Source organism: Narcine bancroftii, chromosome 8, assembly GCF_036971445.1.
Source record: "Narcine bancroftii isolate sNarBan1 chromosome 8, sNarBan1.hap1, whole genome shotgun sequence".
NCBI classification, from domain to species: Eukaryota; Metazoa; Chordata; class Chondrichthyes; order Torpediniformes; family Narcinidae; genus Narcine; species Narcine bancroftii.
The window spans coordinates 2,588,721-2,615,252 of NC_091476.1; the positions used below are offsets into that span (position 1 = coordinate 2,588,721).

The window sequence follows — 26,532 nt, forward strand, 5'->3', positions numbered from 1 at the left end:
TTGCATCAACATGGAGGCTCCAGGACAGGTCCTTGGACATGTTGACACCCAGGAATTTGAAATTCTTGACCCTCTGCACTGAGCCCTTGATGAGGACTGGGTCGTGTTCCCCTGACTCCCTCCTGATGACTATAAATCATCTCCTTGGTTTTGCTAAAGTTGAGCGCAAGGTTGCTGATGTGACACCATTCAAAGAACTGACCTCTCTCCCTCCTGTCCACTTCCTCATTGCCGTTTGTGATTCTGCTGACAACTGGGGTGTCCTCGGCAAACTTATAGATAGCATTGGAATTAGAGTAGTCCCATCTTTCTCCACAACTCTTAAAAATAATGGAGTTTATTAGCAACTAGAATTTATCCCAGGGTAGGTTGCTGGTGGAAGACTCAGGCAAGTGTTAATTGGCATGAGAAAGAAAATAGGCTGCAAATAAATAAATAGGCAAATTGGATTCATGGGATTACTCCTAGAACCAAAATAAACTTGATAAGCCAAATGCCCTCCTTCTAGATCTCTGAAGATGAGAAATATGCCAGTGATGAAATAGAATCACTAAAATTATACTCTGTGTTAGAGGCCAAAGATGATATTTACCTTGCAAAAACTGTATCTTAATAAAACTGGATAAAATCAAAATAGCTGCGGGTGTAGAATTGGACTTGCACTTGGAAGCTACTTCCAAGGTAAAGTAAAAAGTCCAGAATATTTAAGGGAAATGGTATTGTGAGATGGCATCGTTATCAGAATTAGTTGGGACAAGGTATCAGGATGGTATAGGCAACAAGGGGGAAGGACTCCGGACAGGAAAAAGGTTGAAGATAGGATAGCTGTTTGCAAAGAACAAGTAGTTTTCTTTGATTTAAAAAAAACTTGAAAACTGTGTACAGAGGCAACAGAATAGAGAAGTTTCCAAAGTGAGGTGGTATCATCAACATGTGGGAACAGTCTGGAGAAGGCAGAAGAAAAAGAGAAATCAAGATGGAATACAATAGGGTGGGGGGTGGGGGAAATGGACATTAAAAGCAGCCAAGTGGATGATCTTAGACTGAGCAATAAGAAAATCCATAAACTCTCCACATCATAGAAGGCTAAAGATAGGTTCTGAGGAAAAAGTTGGAATGCTGAAGCCATTTCTCTTTGAGTATTCAAAAGGGTAGAGAATATCTGGCAAAATAGAATTAGGCCTGGTGATTGCCTGCTAAAGCCTGTATATTTTAAATACCCTCAAATACAGCTCATTGTGTGAACGGAGGGGACCCATAAACGAAGCATTGTTTCTATGAAGGAGCCAATAAAGGGATAATAGGTATGAAGTAGAAATGGTGTTTGATTGTTAAAAGTACAATGTAAATTCAGCATTAAACAGTGTGTACTTTAAGGTTTAGCAGGGTCTAAAAGCAACTTACCAGCCTCTTGTATTCTTCAATTGGGTCATAAACTTTCCAGCCATCCTCATGGTAAGTTTCTTTATTTTCAAACGCAAAAAATTGCTGAAAAGAACACAACAATCATCCATTAGAATAGTATTAATATGCTTGTAATTTTTCCCACAAGACTCAAACCTTCCTGTTATATCTTTATCCCATCAAAATTCCTGGGCAAAACAGAAGTCAAAAGTTAGGAAAAATCAACACCCTTAGTGACAAACTGACTGACTCGGAACTGTTAAGACAGCATATTCCATCAACAAAGTCGATTTGATTACCCTGTCAGCTTCAGCAAGCAACAAAAGCACAGCAGATGCAACATAAACAATGACCACCTCTCCTACTTCCTACTCTCCATTCAGATGGAATATGGCATCAGTACTAGGCTCTTATGGTGCTCAATATGTAAACTAAACATGTTAAAGCAGTGCAGCTCGCGTAGCAGTTCGACCAAGACTAGGTTTGAATCTGGTGTCGTCAGGAATTAGTATGTTCTCTCTGGGTCTGCGTGGGTTTCCTCCAGGTGCTCCTGGTTCCTCCCACCCTCAAACGTACAGCAGTTGTAGGTCATTTGGGGTATTTGGACAGCACGGGCTCATCGGCCAGAAGAACCTGTTACCATGTTGTATATTTAAACTTTTAAAAAAATGTTTAAAGTTTATGTTAATATGTTGCATGCATGAAGCAAAATGCATGATAATGATCAATACTGTCTACTTGTTACCCTTACCAAATCCATGTATATTTAATTATTTAGGATCTCATTCGCTGCTATAAACAGCATTTACTAATCCAAATTAAAATACAACCCCAGGAACAAATGAATAGTAATGACTGCAGACAAGTTTAGGATTGCTGGACTTTTTAATTTGTAAACAGCTAGAAAATAACATTTTGGATATGTTAAATGAAACAAACAGATCGTTGAGCTCGTGAAGTCGATATGACGGTGGTCACATCTTTACAGAGTCAGGATAAATTGTGGGAATGGAACTTTTGCAAACAGTCGTCACTTATTAGGAGTAATGCTGGTCAGGCTTGGAGCAGAGTGGGATAACCCAGGAAATCAGGATTGCTATGACCCCTACTTCCAATTTACACAAGTTCCAGAATTTAATGCACATCGATCACACACTTGCAGAAGTTGATCAGTACAGACAGATCTATAATTACTCGAATATGTCAGAGCCATCAGTGAAAGGTGTGATCTTATACAGGGGATTTTACAGGTTTGTAGCCAAAGCAACAGAAGAAACAGCTTAACACGGAAAATAAGTCTTGCTCAGCTGGTCACATGGTGTAGATATCACAGCTGCTGCCTCATTGCTTCAGTAAAGTTTGATCCTGATCTCTGATGTCAACAGTGTGGAGTTTGCACGCTCTCCCTATGACCACATGGTTTCCTCTCAGAAATCAAAGACAGACGCAGTGGTACATTAAATGACAACTAAACTGACCCAAAAACGCAGTTGAGTGGTAGAATTTGGGGAGAGTTAATGAGGATTTAGAGAGAATAGAATCAGAAACAGGCCCTTTGGCCCAACTTGCTGAAGCCGGCCAAGCAAGTACTGTTTACCTGTGCTCTGCCCATATCCCTTTAAAGCATTTCATTCCAAGTCCCAGTCTAAATGTAGAAACACAAAACTGCTGGAGAAACTGGTCATACAGCATCCATTGGAGGTAAATATACATAACCAACATTTCGGGCTTGTGTTTTTACTACAATCAGAGTCTCTGCGGACTTTCATATTTCATACCTATCTAAATGTTACTGACTATTAATTCCTCTGGGAACTTGTTCTCCACACTCACCGCCCAGTCTGTGAAGAAGGAGCACCTCAGATCTTTAAATCATTCCCTTCTCACCTTAAATCTATGCTCACTAGTTTTAGATTCTGTACTCTTAAGAAAAAGACTTTACCTTATCCATGCCCCTCATGGTTTTATAAATGTTACATGATCCAGGACAATTTGTTGGAGAGTGCATTTCTCTGTGAACCAACACAGACTTGATTGTTCCTTTTATGATGGAAGGAAATATAAACTGAGCAAGCTGAAGTACACAAACTAAAAAGGTGGCAAGTGGTGATTTAGTAGTAACTTCTAATAGGTCATTCTATTTTAAAAACTTGAAAGAAATTTGGAATGTTTTGTGGAAAAAAAACAGTGGATCAATGGATCAAGTCTAATTGAATAGCTCAATCACTGACTCAATGTGTCAAAAGGGTCCACTGCTCTGTAATATTCTATAATTCCATGAACTGCCTGCAATGATATGGCTTTGCAAATTTGCAAAGAGCAAATGAAGCACTGGTGTGTACCCCAAGGAAATGGAATTTGGCATAATACAAGGGTGAATCCATATTAAGATCAGTCTTTGAAACTGATAATTAAAAGAGATCCAGAGAGCAATAACAGATTTGTGGCTTCAATTTCCCTATGGTGAGCTTTACTCGTTATGAGAGAGCTGTCAAGTAAATTGCACAAAAGCCACACATAAACTGAAGGAAATCCACTCGCTTATGAGCACGTATTTTTATAGTCCAATTATAAATTATAAAGTCTACAGTTCTTTTATTTGTTTACATTTTACCCTGTGTATATTTTTCTTGCACTACCAATTAGTGGCAATTCTGTCATGCCCACAGGAAAAAAGGGATCTCAGGTTGTATGTGATGTCATGTATGTACACTGACAATAAATATGAAATCTAAAGCAACCTGAAAATGTACAATTACAGCAAAGACTTCATATAATCATTTAGACGAGCAATCTATCATAAATATCAAACATCAATAATAGTCAAGAATTATGAATTTGACAAAAAAAATCTAAAGCAATTTTCTTACACATTCCATTTGTTCTTCAAGTTAAACAAGTCTGCAGATGCTGTGATTGTAGTGTAAGACACCAAAGTGCTGAAGAAACTCAGCAGGTCGTGCAGCATCCATAGGAAGCAAAGGGATATAACCGTTTCAGGTCTGAGTCTTTCGTCAAAGTATGAGCAGAGAGCAGACAGAATCATCTTTGGGCCATTTGTTCTTTGACAGCTAAATACAGTTAGATTGTTTTTAAAATAATTTCTTGAAGCTCCAAACACACCTCACAGGCTCAGAAGTTGGGAAAATAAAAAATATGTACAATAAAATACCGCAAGAGATTTTTTTCCCCCTGTTTAACCATTTTATTCAGTCACTCACAAACAGGATGAGAAGAGTCCCAAGGCTTCAGACGGGGCAGTACAAAACTATTCAGGTCTTGTTCCAATGACACAAGGCTTGGGTGTGACTGCATTTGGAATATAATGCATAAGTCTGGACTCTTTACTCCAGGTTCACCAGATTAATCCCCAGGATGACAAGTATATCACCATCTGGACCGGACATTCTTTAGAGTTTATAAAAATGAAAGGTGGTTTCATTGAAATGTACAAAATTATTATGGTAAAAGTAAGACATGAAAATCTGTAGATACCATGGTTGAAGTTTAAAAAAAAAATGCTGGGGAAGCTCAGCAGATCAAACAGTGTCCTTTATAAAGAAAAATTATTATGGTCCTTGAGAGAAATGTAGAATTGATGCATCTTCCAGCTGGGCGTCTAGAATGAGGCTCAGAATCTCCAAAAAGAATGGTCATTCCTTCAAAGAGATTAAAAGAAATTTGCTCACCCACAACTTTATGAATCTTTGAAGGCTACTTTCCAGTTCATCTCCCCTGTAACACTTCCAAATAGCTTTACCAGTATCCCACCTTAACACTGACCTCTCTGCCAAAGAAATTAGATTATGTTGATTAATCCTTTCCTGCCTCTCAATTAAATCTCCTCCTAATCTTGATTTTTATCCAGAAAATTTTCCCAGCCTTATCCGTCATAGGGAAAGTTCCAGAATCAGTTATTAAAGATGCAATTGCAGTACATTTGGAGATCAGTGGTATCATTGGACAGTCAGCATGGTTTTGTATAGGGAAAATCATATCTGACCAATCTAATAGAGTTTTTCTGAGGATGTAACCAGTAGAGTGGATAGGGGGGAATCAGTGGATGTGGGATATCTGGACTTTAGTAAGGCATTTGATAAGGTTCCACACAGAAGACTAGAGTACAAACTTAAAAAGCATGGTATAGGAGGTATGGTATTAAGGTGGATAGAAAATTGGTTGATGGACAGGAAGAAAAGAATAGATATAAATGGGTTATTTTCGGAATGGCAGCCAGTGACTAGTGGGGTACCGCAGGGCTCCGTGCTGGGGTCACAGTTGTTTACAATATATATCAATGTCTTAGTTGTGGAAATAGCAATATCTCAAAATTTGCAGATGTCACAAAGTTGGGTAGTGGGGTTGGCTGTGTTGAGGACGCTAGGAGGGTGCAGATTGATTTGTGGATAAATGTGAGGTTATCCTCTGTGGAGGTAAGAAAAGGAAAGAGGACTATTATCTAAATGGTATCTGTTTAGGAAAAGGGGAGATGAAGAGAGACTTGGGTGTTGCTGTGCATCAGTTATTGAAAGTGGGCGAGCAGGTGCAGCAGGCGGTGAGGAAGGCGAATCCTATGTTGGCATTCACAGCATAAGGATTTGAATACAGAGATCCTGCAACAGTTGTACAGGGCCTTGGTGAGACCACATCTGGAGTACTGCGTACAGTTTTGATCTCCTTATCTGAGAAAGGACATCCTTGCCATGGAGAGGGTGCAGAGAAGATTCACTAGACTGATACCAGGGATGGAAGGACTTGTATATGAAGAAAGGTTGGATAGACTAGGCTTGTATTCTCCGGAATTTAGAAGATTGAGGGGGGATCGTACAGAAACATGTAAAATTCTTAAGGGTTTAGACAGACTAGACGTTTTTCCAGAACCGGGGTCACAGTTTAAGGATAAGGGGGAAATATTTTAGGACTGAGATGCGTAAAAATTTCTTCTCTCAGAGGGTGGTGGATCTGTGGAATTCTTTGCCACAGGAAGTAGTTGAGGCAGGTTCCTTGTCAATATTTAAGAGTAGGTTAGATTTGGCCCTTATGGCTAAGGGGATCAAGGGGTACGAGGAGAAGACAGGAACTGGGTATTGATCAGCCATGATCATATTGAATGGTGGTGTAAGCTTGAAGGGCCAAATGGCCAAATCCTGCACCTATTTTTCTATGTTTCTATAACCACAACGTCGACAACTGCAACATCATTGCAAGACTCTGAACTATATTCCAATTTTGAATTTTACCTCAGTCCATTTTTGTCCTTCTCAATAACCTCTCTCCACATTTTCTACTTACCCTCAAACTATGTCCAGTCCTTGTTGAGAATTTAGCATGGTAATTAAAAATTATCACAAGAATGAAGATCCCTGCATTTTCTATTTTCATTGGGCTGCTGCTATCACAGTTTATATTGAGGCAGTTGAAATAACCTAGTTTTCTTCCTTATTATTTTCCCATTTGCCAGAAAACCATTGACATATTTCATTGGAGGGACCATCAATGGTGGAAGATAAATACTGTACAGGATGCATAATGTACTTATGCAAATAATGTTACCTGTCTGAAATTTGCCTCCCAATGGTCACCAGATCTTCCATCTGCCTCTGTAAACGAACTATGGTGCAACAACCATTCACAAAGTGTCCAACCTTGAGGGCACTGCCATCATACAAGCTGAGAGTCAGCCAAAAATAAAGATATTGAAACATCCAGATGACAACATTTCCTACACATTTCCAAGACAAGCAAAGCATCCTGGATTTCCCCATCTGGCTCAAATAAAATCCTGTATCATATATCAAAGTACTAACTAACCCCCATATGACTATTTTAAAATTGTTTGTATGTCACTCATATATTCTCCTGTCTCTCATGTGAAAAAAAATAGTATCTCACTGAATCAATGCACGAGATAAAGTGTAGTAAGCTCTAGAATCTGCACAATATTTAAAAGGAAAAAAAAATAACAGTTCACAAATGGTTAAAATACCCTTTTTGAAAGCATAACTAACAGTCTGATGAAGTCACATGCTTCTGGGTAAAATTATGCTCGCCTTCTGGCAGTGTGCTGACCAGCTACATCACGGTTTGGTATGGGGGTCACCCATACTGGATAGCAAAGTCTTGCAAAAGGTAGTGGACACAGCCCGGGACATCACAGGCAAAATCCTCCCTACTATCAAGTACATCTACAGGGAATGCTGCCATCAGAGAGCAGCAGCAATTATCAAGGATCCACACCACCAGCATAAGCTCTGTTTTCTCTGCCACCATCAGAAAAGAGGTCTAGGTGCTACAAGACTCGCACCAACAGGATCAGGAACAGCAGGCTTCCCCTCCACCATCAGACTCCTCAACAATAAATTCAATCAGGGACTTAGGAACTCTTACTTTTGCACTTTATTGATTTTTTCTTTTTTTCTCTCTCTATCTCTCTATATTGCAGTTTGTTTACATTTCTTTATTTGTTTACATATGTATGTTGAGTCTTTTTTTCCACTGCCAATAAGTGGTCATTCTGCTGTGCCCGCAGGAAAGAGAATCTCCAGGTTGCACGTGATGTCATGTGTGGACTCTGACAATAAATCTAAATCTGGTCGTTATTCACAACACAAAATTCAGTTGTCTTCGAGGGTCTCGCAATACTTACCAAGCTAAATCCTTCAAGGGGTTCAGAGTTATTTCTTAACCATGATGAATTACAACCACTGTTTAGGATGCCAGTGAGAAGAAACTCACATTCCTTTCAAATGCCTGTGGCTGCCTTAAAGATTTACATTTCAGTTCAAATCCTGAAGGAGGTCCGTTTATCATACTCAGTTTCCAGAGCAACCTGGCAGGCCTTGTCCATTCATCAACAAACTTCACTTCATTTGCTGCTTTTTTAAAAAAGAAATTTACAAATCAAATTAAGAGGGGTTCTAATTTTTTTATATGTTTCAAGTCTGCCTGGCAACATAAATGCTCTCAGTACACTATAATGTAAACTTGCTCAAAAAATTGTCCATGTGGTGAGATTATTTCTACCCTGATCTCTGAATCAGAAACATGCCGGCCTGAAGCAATTACTTAAGTTATGATGCAGTGGAACAAACCTGAGTAAATGGTGCATTGCAATTGGTATGAGAGAGTGAACTAAGATTCATCTTTAATTTTATTTTAAGAGTGAACGGCCCCTTCCAGCCCGTGCCGTCCAAATATATTCAATTAACCTTCTAACCTGGTCTTTGGAATGTGGGGGAAACCGGGGCACCCCGAAGAAACCCACGCTTACACAGGGAAAACTCCTTACAGACAGCGCCTGATCATACTGCCCTGTCTGTCTGTTCCCATAATATTCAAAAGGAAAATTTGTTTTCTCAGTCTCCAAAACAATTTACAGCTGAATCACTAGCAATAAAAACTTTAGTGATCATTCATCTCATTTGTTGTACTGGGAACTCACTATTGTAAACTGGCAACTAGCCTTCTACCTATCAGTTACTACTTCAAAAGCTCTGTGATTTTTGGCAACAAGCAGAGCATTCCCCTGAATTCTAGCCATGATGCTTCAGGAAATGTGAAGACCATGGAGTGGTGCAAAAATGATTTACCAGAATGGTTTTGAGGATCAGGAACATGTTACATGGAAAAACAAAAGACGATATGGTATTCTACTAAAGAGTTCAGAAAATTATGAAACACACAACAGACATGTTGAAAAAGAGAGGAGTCTCGTCATGAAAAAGACTCTTTCCTTTGATGGAAAGATCAAATTAAGAGAGATTTAAAATGATTGGCAAAAAAAAACAGGTGACAAGGAAAACCCATTTTTTTTATAAAAAGGAAGAATAGTTAAAATCTGGAATGCATTGCAAGCAGAATTGGTTGATGCAAAGTCAATGCTGGGTTTTACCTTGAAAGAAAAATCAGAAACCACAGTTAAACAAGAAAATCTGCAGACATGAATCAAGTACAATACATTAAAGTGCTGGAGAAACTCAGGTCACAGCATCCATGGGAAGCAAAGGGTGATTAAGGTTTTGAGCCAGAGCCTTCGTCAAGGTGTGAGCAGGCATCTGAATAAAAGGGTGAGGGAGGAGCATAGGCTAGCAAGCAAGAGGTCATGCATGGAAGAGGGTGGGGAGCTGGAGTCAGAGGGATGGGGAGAGAGACAGGGGAGCAGTTTAATGGAAATTGGAGGTCTATATCAATTAAATGTGTTGTTCCTCCAATTCGTGGGTAGCCTCAGATCGACAGTGCACGAGGCTATGGAGAGGCATGTCACAGTATGTGGAATTAAAACAGGTAGTCACTGGGAGGTCCTTGCTATTGCAGTGGTCAAAGTAAAGACACTCAACAAAACAACAATCTCCCAGTCTGCATCCAGTCAGGTGCCTCTCTGTTTTTGCTCATACCTGGATGAGAGGCCCACACACTAAACCATGGTTATCTTTTACTTCCTATGGATGCTGTGTGACCTGCTGAACTTCTCTGGCACTTTTGTGTATTGCAAATCAGGCTAGTGTACCACATGGAGCCACCTGCACCCCTCTCGCAGAGACGCACAGGGCCCACTGGCCTCATGCTCGTGACAATGAGTTGATTTTCAGATACACTGCACAATGCACCCATATTTTTACATTTTGAAGGAGACTGGTGAACAATCTGGTGACTTCATGGTTACATTTATTAACACTAGTTTTTATAAAAATACCTGAATAAAGAGTCTAGGATTCTGGATTGCCTGTCTGCTAGCACAAAAACTCCAAAAACACCTCCACCACCATATTCTATTGCAAAAAATATTTTGTAAATGAAGTTTTCTTATTCTCACTGAACTCCAAAATGCAAACATCATGAAAGCAAAGCCCCAATACAGATTCACAAGGCAGATCAAATAACTTTACATTATTTAGGCACATAAGCATGATTACAGGGCTTCCAGCCCACTAGCCCGTGTCGTTCAATTACACACAATCAGCCTACAACGCCCGGTACACTTTGAAGGATGGAAGGAAACCGGAGCACCTGGAGGAAACCCATGCAGACACGGCACCGGATTCGAACCTGGGTCGCTGGCAATGTAACAGCATTGTGCTGAGTGTACCACACTGGACTTGTACCCTGCATGCAAAGACTAGATACATTTTAAATTCAACATGCAAACTTCAGATCCAAGTTAATAGTGAAGCTGAATCACCCTGACTTTAAACTTCCAGAAACAGTTGCAGGTGTGCTGTTGATCTCCATTTTCTTGGCTTTCCACTGCTCTTGACCTGTGGCAGGGGACAGGCTTTTGTTAGGGTGCTTTCCCTTCTCCTCCCAGGTTGGGAGAGGATAGAGGCATTTTTTGAGGATAGAGACAGAGGAGTTCCAGCAAACTCAAATCATTTCTGTACTGTGGAATGCCCACAGTAAAACTTTATAATTTAACACTGATTAGCAATTTAATTCAGAAGGCTTACAGGAAATCAAGCAAAGGAAATGGTAAAATAGTGAACTGTTGCAGAAAAATATCTGACATTTCAACAAAAGCATATTATTGGGGTATTATAAAGTAGAAAGTTTTTAAATTATTTCAGGAAGACTCAGAGACACAAGATGCAATTATATACTTTTTTTTACATGATCCTGCAAACATTCACAAAAATGTGTGCTTGGAATTCTTTCATCATTCAGCATAAAACAGGCTCTTCAGACCACCATCCGTGACGACACCCATCCACACTGATTTTATTCTCCCTGAATTTCCATCTACTCCTCTTCAACAAACAACTCGCCTACAAAATATTCATTTTGCCATCAACCACCCCATGAAGTTGTTCAATATCCTTGCTAATGCAACAACTACCACCTGTAAGGTACAATGCCAAAACTCAGACCGACCGCTACAGTGAAGGTTATCTTTATTGTCACAAGGCCACTCCTGTGTAACTTAAGGTGTCTTTCTAGAATGGGTATAAGTAGATTCAGCAACAGCTTGTTGTCATGGAAAACAATTGCACAAAACCTCCTTTGTGACTTGACCAGGCCTCAGATAATATATTGATAAAGATTTTCACTGGATATTAGGTAAACAGTCAGAACTCGCACAGGTATTAAATATTTTCAACTGCCTCCTTACTGGCCTAAATATGTTCCATTTACATCTAGAGCTCTGAGCCTTGCAAGTTTACATTTCATTCAGGGCCTTTTCCATTTCAGCTTCTAAATGGCCATTGGTGCTTTAATTTTTGACTGCAATCATATCCAGCTACAAGTAAATGAATTCAACATAATTAAACGCCAACCCTAAGATAATTGCAATGTCCATTACCTTCAAGTGAAATCAAATGATGCAATATTTGTTTTTGAAAGCAGAGTTAATCCCCCCACTCCAAAGACCTGACAATTAATGTAGATTGACAAGTCATTGCAAAACTTTTTCCACCTGCTCTCATCACCTGAACACTTGCCTGTTTTTCTACCCTTCCTGCCTCTGTAATCTGACCCTTAACTTCAGTGCATCATTTCCTTCTACAGAAGCACAAAATTCCAGTCAAATGTATCCCAATTTTAACTCTCCAAATAATGTGAGGTAAAGTAGCTGAACAATCGCCGCCCAACCTTGTTTATTTGTCTGCTCCAGATGAAGACTCAGAAGATTGGGTCCGGTGCCGCAATCTGTCTGAATGCATTTTGCAGTTCTAAGAAGGTCATGTGATTTTGCAAGCAGAGAGTCAAACAAGTTTTTTGAGAGAGAGAGAGAGACACAGGAGAGAGAAAGACAGAAAGAAAGAGAGAGAGAGAGAATTCAGTTGTACAGTTCTACAGTTCAGCAGCAGCAGCTGGGACTGGAACAGGACAAGCTGGCAAGCTCATGGAAAAACCCCATATTGAAGACAGGTTGTGAGTTCTTAGTTCAATCTGTTCAAAGCCCTTGTGGTCCTTACAAGAGGAGATGGCTGGCTGTATGGTGTTTCACCTGAGATAAGGGAAACAGAAAAGGAACTCTGTGGTGACCTGAAAGAAAGATTATCATCTGGAAAACCCTGATGGGGCAAGTTTCTTCGGCAAGACACTGAAGTGGCTGATCAGAAGGAATCAGTTTGTGTCCAACGAGGAACAAATCTCTCTGAAGACCGACAAGAACCTTCCTGAGCGGTAACCATTTACTTTTCAAGAACCAAAGCCTGGTGAAGATTCATAAATGTTAAATTCTGTGACAGTATAAGAATTGCCTGCAACCAGTGAACTTCGAGGAGTGAGAAGTGAGACTGGACTGTAAATCAAGAACTTTTCTGAACTTATACACATATTACATACACGTGCGCTTAGAATTAGAAGGGGGTGGTTAGGTTAAGTTAATAGTAATAAGTTAGAGTTTGATCCTGTTTTCATGTTTAAAGATATAAAAGCAACCTTAAGTAACCATTTGTCTTGGTGAATTTCTATTGCTGCTAGGTTTTGGGGTCCTCTGGGCTCATAACAGTTTGACTGTTACTGGGTCATAAAACTGGTTTGAATTGCTGCTGGACAAGTTTTAATTGTTTACTATTTCTTTAGGAATTAATTACAACTGTGATGGGCAGAACAAGAAATTCTTTGTGTGGGACCTAATGTAATAACTTCACTGCCACAAAACTTTGTGACATCAACATTAAACTTTCTCTTAGCATGAGACAAACTACTATAGAACACATGGTCAACGTACCCAACATTGTGCAAGTGTGAACCACATTTTAAATATTTTGTTGGTATTGTCATTCTAAAATAAGTTACACAGAAAGACAAAGAAACACCTACAAACAGTCCTGAAGCAGTTGCAGTAACTTTTTTCTGGTTTGTGGAAATGATGCCTCTTTTCTACTTAGAATGATTAAACTAAAAGGCACTTAATATTCCATTCTGGAAAATACAACATACCAATTTAGAACTTGGCAGCTCAACCAAATCTTCCACTTTTCATGTGACTCATAGACATACGTTTCTCTGAGAAACTATTTACAAATTTATTTTCATTCATTTTGTTCATCATTCAAAAATATCACAAAAGTATAAAATGCTGGAAATACTGAAGGTCAAACAGCAACTGTGGCTATTGAAACAGTTAAATAAGTTCTCTAAGAACTCATCCAAACATTTTATTTATACTTATTGCAGTTTCAGCCCAGATATCTATAATCGTGATTCTCAAATGGGAGTCACGTCAGTGATCAAAAATCCTTTGGAAAATATGCATGTCGTATCCCAAAATAAACTTTTCAGAAAAGGTCATCAACCTGAAATATTGCTGTTTTGTTCACCACAGACATTTACTGTCAGCAGTATTTTTCATCTTTATTTCACATTTTTGTATTTGGAGTAGTTTGGTTTTGGATTCAAGCATCAAGTATCTATAAACCATCACAATTCTAAAATAATGTAATTTTGAAGGTTTATTTGTTGTGCATGAACACAGCAGGGAGAGAATTCCAGAAAGAACGATACACGTTGAACAAGCCAAGCCCTACCAGGAATCAAGTTACAACTCTTTGAAACAAGGAAAGATCATGTTGAATTTGCCACATGAAGTAGGAATCAAAATAATTGAATAATTCAACTGTAGGTTCTCCAACTTCATTAATGGATTTTTAGTTACTACAAGTCCATCCAAGAAAAAACTGATTTCTTTAAAGATCTTTCAGGTTGCCTGCTTAACCTTTGACAGCATACAAGACCCACTTTTTTCCCCAAAATTGGGTCAAAAACACTTCCCCACCCCAGGTCTTATATGCAAATATGAAATTGAGCAGGTCGCCAGCTCCTCACCCAGCTTCAAAAAGCCAGCGGAGGCGCTGCAGTTGTCCAGAAAGCAGGCCCGCAGTTTTTGCAGGTCACCTTCTCTCGGATGGCCCGTGCTTTCCTGAGCTGCCACCATTGGTCACTTCCCCTGGTGAGAAGGCTGACCACAGCGACCCTCTGCCAGCAGTGCGACTGGCTGGAACCTCCACCATTGCTCACTTCCCTCAATGAGAAAGCTGACCACAGCAGCCCCCTGCCAGCAGTGCGACTGGCTGGAGCCTCCACCATTGCTCACTTCCCTCAATGAGAAAGCTGACCACAGCAGCCCCCTGCCAGCAGTGCGACTGGCTGGAGCCTCCACCATTGGTCACTTCCCCTGGTGAGAAAGCTGACCACAGCAGCCCCCTGCCAGCAGCGCAAGAGGTGCAGGAGGAACCCTTTTGCCAACTTACCCTTAAATATACTAGAAAACTATTCTTAATATTTCCTGCTGAAAGGGGAATGTGGGGAGGGGGGGTCCCTGAACTGCTTGTATGTCATCAAATACACTACACCTCATCCAGCTCAATCTTTCCTGATGGCACATCTGGTCAGTTCTGATGCGATCCTTGCCAATCTCTCTTCTACCTTTCCTCATGCCTCTACTGCATTTTCAGTGTACTCATCCAGATAAAGGAAACAGACCTTATCAAAGCAAAACACAAGATATCATTAAGCAGTGATAAGAAACATTTTGAGCCAGAACTCTTCATCAAGCGTTTTGATGAATGGTTCTAGACAAACATCAACAATGCTTTTTTTCTCCCACTGACGCTGCTCAATCTGCTGAATTTCGGTGGGCAGTTTATTTGCTTCAGATTGCAATACCTGCAGTCTCTCTCATGTATCCACAAGATACAAGTATTCCTAAATGCTAAAATATATACTAAAAAAAAACAATCTACGTAGCCCAAAGTTTTAAACCAGTAGTTCTCAATCTTTTTCTTTCCACTCACATATCACTTACAGAATTCCCTATGCCATAGGTGCTCTGTGATTAGTAAGGGATTAATTAAGGTGGTCTATGGGTGGAAAGAAAAAGGTTGAAAACCACTGTTTTAATCGTCCCTAATTGACTCGTTATGTGCACGGTTTCATAACTCCAAAGGAAATGGGCCAATGACAATTTTTCTCAAGCAAAATATTTCAGTAACAACTTGGTCTAGATCAGTGATTCTCAGCCTTCCCTTCCCACTCACATCCCACCTTAAGCCATCCCTTACTAATCACAGAGCACCAATGGCATAGGGATTACTTAAAGTGGGATGTGAGTGGAAAGAAAAAGGTTGAGAACTGTTTTAAACAAAAAGACATCCAATTGCCCGGAAGCATTTAAACATTCTTAACTGAAGAAAACTTTTCAGAATCGTAATTTATTGTCGTCAACATGTGACATGAAATTCATAGTTTTGCAGCTACAAGTAAATGAATTCAACATAGTTCTGTAGCAGCACCCACAAGTGCAAGAATTGCTAGAATTAAACATTTTAAAGTCAATAAATTAGTGCAAAAGTGAGGTAGCAGCTGGGGTTCATTGTCCATTCAGAAATCTGATGGCAGAGGAGAAGAAGTTGTTTTTGTACTGTTGAATGTTCATTTTCAGGCTCCTGTACCTCCTTCCTGATGGTAGCAGTGAGAAGAGGGAATGGCCTGGGTGGTGAGGATGGTGAGGGTCCATGATGACAGAGGCTACATCCTTGAGACACTGCCTCTATCATCATGGACCCTCACCACACCATTTTATTTTTATTATTGGCAAATACAAAATTCAAGGATACAAAGACACTGAACTGCATTATTTTCCAGCAAGTCTAAATGATGCCTGATTCAATGCAAAACCAAATAATCTCCTTTACCACCGTACTTTTTTCTCCCCCTTTAAAACACGACATAAAGTTTAACTCTGACCAAGCTTGTATTACCTCTTAGAATATTTTTTTAAAGATGGCATTAAATTATTTTTGATAATCTTGGAACATTCAACTCTGTCAGCACTACTAAGTATGTGCAAAGTTTCTTTGGCTTGGCTTCGCGGACGAAGATTTATGGAGGGGGTAAAAAGTCCACGTCAGCTGCAGTCTCGTTTGTGGCTGACAAGTCCGATGCGGGACAGGCAGACACGATTGCAGCGGTTGCAGGGGAAAATTGGTTGGTTGGGGTTGGGTGTTATTACTGATTCAAATGCTATTGATAATACAAAAGGATTCTATAATCTGTTGGCTGAATATGTAACAAAGTCTGTATAGAAACCCTATCTTCACAAGGGTTTCCATTTTAATAATATGCTTCTGACACAACTTAATAATTAAACAATCCTAAACTTAAAAGAAAACAGGAAGGTGAAGTCAGGAGAACACAAACCAGTCCTCGTCAAGGGGTCAGCAATGGAGAGGAGTAAGAAACTTAAAATTCCTGTGTATCAACATCTCTGAAGACCTATCCTATCACGTCAATGCAATCATGAAGAAGGCACGCTACCAGGTATACTTTGATAGTTTAAAGAGATCTGGTATGTCACCAAAGACTCTTGCAAACTTCCACTGGAGAGCATTCTGACCGTCAGGTAAGGAAGTGCCAATGCACAGGATAGGAAAAGGTCACTGAGGTTGTAAATGTAGCCAGTGGCATCATGGGAATTAAGTCTTCATTAAGAACATCTTTAAGAGGCAATGCCTCAAGAAAGCAGCTTCTATCCTCAAGGACTCTCACCACAGGACATGCTCTCTTCTCCCTGCTACCATCAAGGAGGTACAGGAGCTTGGACACACAAACTCAACACCTCAAAAATAGCCTCTTCCCCTCCACCATCCGAACAGACAATGAACCTGTGAACATCACCACTTTTCCTCTTTTTTTTGCCTGAGTTATTTATTTTTTAAATCTTGCATTTACAGAATGGTAATTTATAAAAATTTTGCACCTTGTTTTGCACAATATAAATGCTCCAAAATAACAAATTTCATTACGGTAAATAATGCTGATTCTGAAGAGGTCAGATTGTTAATTGAAAATGGCAAATGTAGCATTTCAAACCATGACTAAATCTGGTTTTCCTAATTTTCCTTTATTATTCCTCCATGTGTGCAAGATATCTTGGGATAATGTCAACATTTACCCACCAAATTTTATACCAAGGCTCAGACAACAAGAAAATGTATGAAGTTGTCTAAATTCTCCAAAGGACCTCATCTTGACTTTGCACGTTGCAAGAACTGGAATTAAATACTGCAACAGCTAAGATTTGTTTGCAAGCGATCATACATCAAACTTAATGCACCATGAAACTATATTAATAGAAAAATAATCAGAACTTCATTGTAATGTTTTTACTATGTGGTGTACAAAATAGAATGCAAGAAAGATCCCAAATGAAAATGATTAATATTCAAATATATATCGTGACATGTTATTCAATCAAGTCTAAAAATTGAAGTGAGATATAGCAGAAGGGATGAGAATCAGATTCTATGGAGGGGCAGTTACAAGATCCATATCCTCGCTTGCACAAGCAAATAAGAGCAGTAGGGGGCACCTGGCATCTCAACCCTACCTAACCATTCTATGGGATCGATCGCAGTTGGATCTACCCAAGGCCTTATCTTTTTGTGCCAGTTCTCCATGGCCATCAATTCCCTGATCTTTCAAAGCAAATGTCTCCCCTCCTCTTAAATGCCCCGCTGATCATATTGAATGGTTGGGCAGGTTCAAGAGGCCAGATGATTGGCTCCTGCTCCTGATTTTGTTGTGGAGGTGAGGATATGGCCCACGCTGCTCGAATGATTCCAAGTTCATTGTCATACACACAAGTACAATGTGCATATACACCACAATTCTTACTTGCTGCAGCCAAACAGCTATTAAAAAATTAAACAACTAACAATGTACATTAAATTACTGTTAAAAAAATCAATGGAAAGAGATAATAAATCTAAATAGATTACATTCAGTTATGCTAGAGCACAGCTGTAAAACCAGGGTTATGGATTGATGGAAGCACGACAAGTTGTCAACCACCGCATTTCAATTCAACCGACTCTTTCACACCACCCATGATAAATCCTATCCAGGTCTGTGCGCCATTCCTTATTTCCCAAGTCTAATTTTTTCACAATGACCCTGATTTAATACACGTTACTTCCAATCTCTCTGTTCCACATTACAATTTGAAAACATCATGTACAAATCCCAGCCATGACCAGTTCTTATTCAGCCTTATCTCACCCACTGGAAAGCTTGCCAAGACTGATCTACACCAGGACAATTTGCCTTCTGACCTCATCTTGAAAGTTAATCTCTTAACCAAATACTCAAGTTTCCTGCTCCAATTCCTTTCCAGAGTAGGCTTTCTGAAATTTGAAGAAAAAAAATGAAATATGCGTTCTGCCATGAGACATTCAGCCCGACCTTTGCACATTGGTATTTAATTTACATGAACAATAGCCTTAAACAAGTCTCGGGTTTTTGTTCCATGGTCCCCACTTCTTCAGCCATATAGCAACTTAAATACTCAAGACAAATTCTTGAGTGTACAGGAATGGTGGTACATTCCATAGCTTCTCAAATTCCTTCCAGTTTAAAAAAAAGTTAATTACTTTCCCTCCCACCTCTCATTTCAGTCATAAAACAGGGCTCAGAGCCTGCAGCCCAACTCATCCATGCTGACCAAATTGGCATTCTGGGCTCCTTCCATTTGCTGGCATTTGGTCCTTACCCTTCCAAGCCCTTTCTATTCATCTTGTACCTGCAATTCTAACATTGAAATTTCATCTAATCACTTGAGGAAGACTTTCATTCTACAGGTGCCGTACATTTTATCCAGGATCGTCAGGACCAGACACTTGCCATTCTTCAGAATCATTTTGATTTCTGTCCCTTTAAGTCTGCCCAAGTTGTGTTGCCACATCCACCCACCCAGCCCGCATCACGCCGGCGTCGCGCTGAGTCTCCCCCTCGCCCGCATCACGCTGCGTCTCCCCTCACTCATGTCGTGCTGCCATCTTGCCCTCTCGCCCGCTTCGCACTGTCATCTTGCCCCCTACTCACGTTGCGCTGCCCTCCCCCACGGCACGCTGCCGACTTGCCCCCTCACCCGCGGTGCGCTGCTGACTCTCTCTCCTCATTCCCCCGAGTTGCACTGCCATCTCTCTCCCCTGCCCCCTCTGTACCATTGCCAGGAGAATGGCCCCCTTCTCACTTCCCTGTACTGGCACAGCAGTTTCAGCTGCGTGGTGGATCATGATTAGCAATGACAGCTATTGAGCCACCGCCGCCAGGCCAACTGAAAGTGCCGTTATGTTGGACAGACGTCAGTATAGGCAATTTCGGAGGCACTTTTAAAGTAGCAGAACGTGACAGGATACACAGTTGAGCAAGGGTCGGGCCAAGTCACATTTGGTGCCAAACCCCATCTTTGAAGAGCAGATGTTGTCTAACGAAAAAAGTGCGGTTTTTGGAGATTTTCGGTTTTCAGAATTCCTGATAAAAAGGTTAAATGTCTGTACAAAGTCTTCTACTCCATACATCCCATCACATTAACAAATCAATCAAGACACTCAGAGGAAAATACTAGAAAATCTTTGAAGCTCAGGCAGCATTAAGAAAATAAAGTCAATGTTTCAAGTTAATCTCCATTGTTACAGGGGAACCCTTTCATGTTCCTGAAAATGTAGGTGGTAGTCCTACAGCCATCTATGCTAACGCTAGCACATTCATCAATCCTTTTACAAAACTAGCTCCCTGCAATCTAATATCTTACATGCTTATTAATCCATTCTAACTGTCCTACATTTATACTCGATACCCAATTTAAGCCACCAACCCAAACTAGAGGTGCCTCACCAACCAACGGTTTACTTTTCATTTGATTTCCAGCATCTGCTGTTTTTAAAAAAAATAATTTCTGCCAAGAGACACTATCACACTCTATGTCCCAGTGTATTTCCTTCTGGGTTTACTCACACCATATAGCATTGTAGTGAACTTACTCTGTTCTCACCCTGATGTATCTGCATCCAACATGTCTAAATCATGAAGTACAAACACAGCACAAAGAAGAGTTTATGGATCCTGGTCGAAAGCATTTCTGTGTGCAGTTTGGGTCACCAAATGAGAGGAAGGTGATAAACAAAATCGAGAGAGTGCAGAGAAGGTTTACGAGAATGTTGACAGGATGTCAGGGTTTGAGTGACAGAGAAAGGTTGAACAACCTGGGGCTTTTTTCTCTGGAGTGTAGAAGATTGAGGGGCATTTGATGGAGGTGTTCAAGATTTTAAAAGGGACAGAGAGAGTCAACGTCGATAGGCTTTTTTAATTAAGAGTGGGGGATATTCAAACCAGAGGCCATGGTTTGAGATTACAGGGGGAAAATTATGAGGGGAAATTTCTTCACGCAAAGGGTGGTTGGGATGTGGAATAAGCTTCCAGCAGAGGTGGTTGAAGCAGGGACATTATTTACATTTAAGGAAAGACTGGATAATTACATGGAGGGGAGAGGATTGGAGGGGTATGGACCAGGTGCTGGTCAGTGGGACTAGGAGGGTGGGGATTTGTTCCGGCATGGACTCGTAGGGCCAAACTGGCCTATTCTGTGCTGTATATGGTGATATGCTGATATATGGTGATATACATTCTGAATTCTACACCTTTCATGAATATAGAGAGCAATGACAGCAATGACATTTGCACCGCAGCACATTTCACCATTAATAATACGATCAGAGTTCCCTTTGCTTTATACATAGAAACATAGAAGATAGGAGCAGGAGTAGGTCATTCGGCCCTTCGAGCCTGCTCTGCCATTCAATGAGATCATGGCTGATCTTAAAGTTCAGTACCCAGTCCCCGCCTTCTCTCCGTAACCCCTAATTCCCTTATACTGAAGAAACACATCTAATTCCCTCTTAATTATATTCAATGAACCTACCTCTACTGCTCTCTGTGGCAATGAATTCAACAGATTCACCACCCTCTGGGTCAAGAAATTCCTCCTCATCTCGGTCCTAAATGGTTTGCCTATTATCCTCGAACCATGGCCCCGGGTTCTGGACTCCCCCACCATTAGAAACATCCCTTCCGCATCCATTCTGTTCAGTCCTGCCAGAATTTTATATGTCTCTATGAGATCCCCTCTCAATCTTCTAAACTCCAACGAGTACAATCCCAAATTGCGCAATCTTTCCTCCTAAGTTATTCCTGCCATTCCAGGTATCAGCCTGGTGAATCGCCTCTGCACTCCCTCTATTGCAAGAACATCCTTTCTCAGATAAGGTGACCAAATCTGCACACAATACTCCAGGTGGGGTCTCACCAAGGCTCTGTACAGCTGCAGTAAGGTAACCTTATTCCTATACCCAAACTCTCTTGATATGAAGGCCAACATACCATTTGCCTTTTTAACCGCCTGCTGTACCTGCATGCTCGCCTTCAGTGACAAGTGCACAAGAAGCCCTAGGTCTCTCTGCACTTCCCCATTTCCCAATCTACTGCCATTCAAATAATAATCTGCCCTCCGGTTTGTATTACCAAAGTGGATGACCTCACATTGATCCACATTGTAGTGCATTTGCCATATATCTGCCCAGTCTCCCAATTTATCCAAATCACACTGGAGCTTCCTGACCCCCTCTTAGCTTCGTGTCATCTGCAAATTTGGAGATATTGCATCCAATCCCCTCATCTAGATCATTAATGTAAATTGTGAACAGCTGGGGTCCCAGTACAGATCCCTGTGGCACCCCACTGGTCACCGCCTGCCACTCAGAAAACGAGCCGTTTATCCCAACTCTCTCTTCTATCTGCCAGCCAGTTCTCAATCCACATCAATACCTTACCCCCAATCCCATGAGCCTTGATTTTGCATGCCAGTCGTTTATGTGGGACCTTATCGAAGGCCTTTTGGAAATCTAGGTACACCACATCCACTGGCTCTCCCCCATCTATTTTACCTGTCACCATCTCAAAGAATTCCAATAGATTTTTCAAGCACGATTTACCTTTTGTAAATCCACGTTGACTCTGTCCGATCCCTTCTCTGCTAGTCATATGCTCCGCTATTACATCCTTAATAATGGATTCCATCATTTTGCCCACTACTGATGTAAGGCTCACCGGCCTATAATTCCCCGCTTTTTCTCTACCCCCCTTTTTAAATAGTGGGGTAACATTAGCTACCCTCCAATCCATGGGTACTGATCCTGAGTCTATCGAGTTCTGGAAAATAATTCTTAAAGCATCTGCTATCTGAATGTCCACTTCTTTAAGTACCCTAGGATGTAGATCATCAGGCCCTTGGGATTCATCTGCCTTCAATCCCTTCAATTTCCCCAAGACCATGTCCTTAGAGATACTGATTTCTTTCAGCTCCTCCCATGCATTAGTCTCTATGTTCCCCAACATCCTTGGGAGGTTATTTGTATCCTCTCTTGTGAAAACAGAACTAAAGTAAGGATTTAATTGGTCTGCCATTTCCTTATTTCCCATTATATATTCCCCTGATTCTGACTGCAAGGGACCTACTCTGGATTTCACCAATCTTTACCTCTTGACATATCTATAAAAGCTTTTGCAGTTGTTTTTTATGTTTGCTGCAAGCTTACTTTCGTAATTTACCATATACCATATTGCACTGGCTTGCCAATAGGTTTTGATGTCATTAATTTTTTTGACTCAAATCACTGTTTCAGTGGCTTGGAAATTTTGTTAAAAGAACAAGTCCCTCAACTCCTGCCCCCACACCCCCATCCTAATTCTTGAGCTTGTTTGCTTTTCAGAAAAATATTTTCACGCAAAATGCTAATTCTTTCACTTTATTGATGTTGCCTCACCAAATATGTGTTCTGCAATATTCTCTGCTTTTATTTGTGAGACAAGAGGCTTTTATGGATCAATCCCCCATCTTATACAAAAATCATCTCAGGCCTCACTTCATTTTTTCCAACAGAAGAAGGCTTCCTAATCACACTTACTTCCAGCAGAGGTCACTGGAGAGCAATCCAACCATAAACCTGAGTACTGTGGAGCACTTTAACTGAAATACAATTACAAAATAATAAAATGCAGGTCATACTTTTCAATCAGGTCTGTAAAAGTACTTAGCCAACTTCTCTGAAGAGGCTGGTACCAGGCAAATTAAAACAATGGTTTGTGACAGAATTCCGCATGCTCATCTCTCAATAAAGTAATTTTGATTATTTATTTACAGTAATCTGAAACACATGGGAGATCCAAGCACATTAAATATGATGAACAAGAATACATTGCTATATCCAGGCCACCTCCAAAGCAGTACTGGGAAAGCATAGTAGTTGGAGCTGCCATCTTTAGAATTATCCACTTCTTAAGCAATTGATACTAAATGGTGGAGTTGTGGATTGGACAGAAGGTTGTAAAATATTATAGGCATTATGCATCATGTAATTATTTATAATATATCATTTTAATATACCAGTTTGGGCATAAAAATGACAGATGAGAGTTTAATCCAGAAAAGTGAAACACGAAGAAATTACACAGAAGTGGCAGTACTCTTGGGAACTGGTATTATAGAGGGATCTTGGAGTTCAAGACAAAAGCAGCACATAGATAGGTTTAGAAAAATGTTTGCATACTTGCCTTCATCAGTTGGGACACAGAGTATAAAAGTCAGGAAATGTTACAGCTGTATAAAGCTTTGTTAAGAACACATTTGGAGTAGCGTACACAGGTCTGGTCACTGTATACTTGAAAGGATGCAGAGGCTTCAGACAGGGAATGGAAGAAGATTACCAGGATGATACCAGGATTGGAGCACTTCAGCTAAGAAGGCAAAGTTGGACAAACTTGGGACTGTTCTTACTGGAGCATGAAGCTGATAGACAACAAGACATAAATATATGAAATTATGAGGTATCGCTTTGGTAGATTTTTTCCCCAGGGTGGAAATGTCAAATACCAGAGGGCATACTTTTTTTTAAAAAAATTTATTTTTCACACTATAAACTATATTGACCAAGATACATACAGACATTTTTTTTCTTGAATATATAGTGTCATTTTCTCCCCCTTTTTCCCCCCTCCCTTCCCTCCCTCCTTCACCCCCTTTCCCATTTATTTGAAGTTCAATCTATTAGATACATTAAACCCGTTAAACAATGTTGTCACTTAATAAAAATAAACAAGAAATTTTACTGAATCAGTTCTTTTCATTCTCTTCTCCTTCTGTCATTTTAGGTGGTGGAAGTTATAAGGTAAAACATCATGAGATGGGAATGTGTAAGGAGTTACCCTGTACAGGGCTGTAACAAGATGTGAATGCATCCTTGTACTTACAAGATAAGAGAGACATTGATGGATTGAGAGGCAGGAAGCTAGCAGGGAAAGGATAGCAACAGTTTTAGTCATTGGACAAGTAATGATATGATGATGTTCTAAGCATGTATCCAAGGATATAAAAAATCACCATTTTGCTGATAATGGCAGAATGCATTCTCCGACTAACATTGTTAGTCGCAAGTGTTACAATCCGGTAATAAAGAACAAAGAACCTTGATTTCGACTCAGTCTGGTGTTTGTCTCACTCATTCATGAACAAAGCAGACCTAACAAAGTCCACGGTAGGATTTCTCTATTGTGTTTCATGTATGGCTCCAATATTTGTTTGAATATTGTGATGTTATTACTTAAATTATATGTTATTTTTTCTAATGGAATACATTTAATCATTTCTAAGTACCATTGTTGTATTCTCAAGTTGTCTTCTAATTTCCAGGTTGACATAATACATTTTTTTGCTACAGCTAGGGCTATCATAACAAATCTTTTTTGTGCTCCATCCAAATCGAGTCCAAATTCTTTATTTCTCAGGAGGAAGATCTCTGGGTTTTTTGGTATATTGCTTTTTGTGATTTTATTTAATATCTGGTTTAGATCTTCCCAAAATTTTTTCACTTTCTCACATGTCCAAATTGCATGAATTGTTGTTCCAGTTTCCTTTTTACAGCGAAAACATCTGTCTGATACTGTTGGGACCCATTTATTTAACTTTTGAGGTGTGATGTACAGCCTGTGTATCCAGTTATATTGTATCATACGTAACCTCGTGTTTATTGTATTTCTCATAGTTCCGGAGCATAGCTTTTCCCATGTTTCATTCTTTATGTTTAGATCTTGTTCCCATTTTTGTTTAGTTTTACCATTTGTTTCCTCGTTCTCCTTTTCTTGCAGTTTGATGTACATGTTCGTTATAAATTTTTAAATTATCATTGTGTCTGTAATCACATATTCAAAATTGCTTCCTTCTGGTAACCTCAGACAGTTTCCCAATTTGTCCTTCAAGTAGGTTTTCAGTTGGTGGTATGCAAACATTGTATCGTTTTATCCTTCATTTGTTCAAAGGATAATAATTTATTTCCTGAAAAACAATTTTCTATTCTTTTGATCCCTTTTCTGTCCCATTCTCTGAAGGAAAGGTTATCTATTGTGAAAGGGATTAGTTGATTTTGCGTCAATATTAGTTTTGGTAGTTGGTAATTTGTTTTATTCCTTTCTACATGAATCTTCTTCCAAATGTTGAGCAGATGATGTAATACCGGTGAATTCCTACGTTGCACCAATTTTTCATCCCATTTATATAGTATATGTTCAGGTATCTTCTCCCCTATTTTATCTAGTTCTAATCTGGTCCAATCTGGTTTTTCCCTTGTTTGATAAAAATCTGATAGGTATCTTAATTGTGCGGCTCTATAAATTCTTAAAGTTTGGTAGTTGTAAGCCTCCTTTGTTTGTACCATTCTGTTAATTTATCTAGTGCTATCCTCGGTTTCCCCCCTTTCCATAAGAATTTCCTTACTATTTTCTTTAGCTCCTTGAAGAATTTCTCTGTTAGGTGAATTGGTAATGACTGAAATAGGTATTGTATCCTTGGGAAAATGTTCATTTTAATACAGTTTATCCTTCCTATCAGTGTTAGCGGTAAGTCTTTCCAATGCTCTAAGTCGTCTTGTAATTTTTTCATTAATGGATGATAATTTAGTTTATATAGATGGCCGATTTTTATTTAATTGTATACCTAGGTATTGCATTGCTTGTGTTTGCCATCTAAATGGTGATTCTTTCTTGAACTTTGTGAAATCCGCATTATTCATTAGCATTGCTTCACTTTTATTTGCGTTGATCTTGTACCCCGATACTTCTCCATATTCCTTCAATTTCCTATGTAATTCTTTTATTGATATTTCTAGTTCTGTTAAGTATATTATAACGTCATCTGCAAATAGACTGATTTTATATTCCTTCTCTTTTATTTTTATCCCTCTTATTTTATTTTCTGTTCTTATCAGTTCTGCTAGTGGTTCTATAGCGAACAGTGAGGGA

At 39.7% G+C, this 26,532-nt stretch overlaps 1 protein-coding gene across 3 annotated transcripts in view; it reads right to left on the reverse strand.

The window, feature by feature from the left end:
• The window catches only part of LOC138740246 (myotubularin-like), a 120,862-nt gene that overhangs the window by 38,294 nt on the left and 56,036 nt on the right, over positions 1–26,532 (reverse strand). For all 3 annotated transcript variants that reach the window (XM_069892595.1, XM_069892597.1, XM_069892596.1), the window contains one exon: positions 1,405–1,488. In XM_069892595.1, the coding sequence (XP_069748696.1) occupies positions 1,405–1,488 (84 nt within the window). The remainder of the gene's footprint in view (positions 1–1,404; positions 1,489–26,532) is intronic.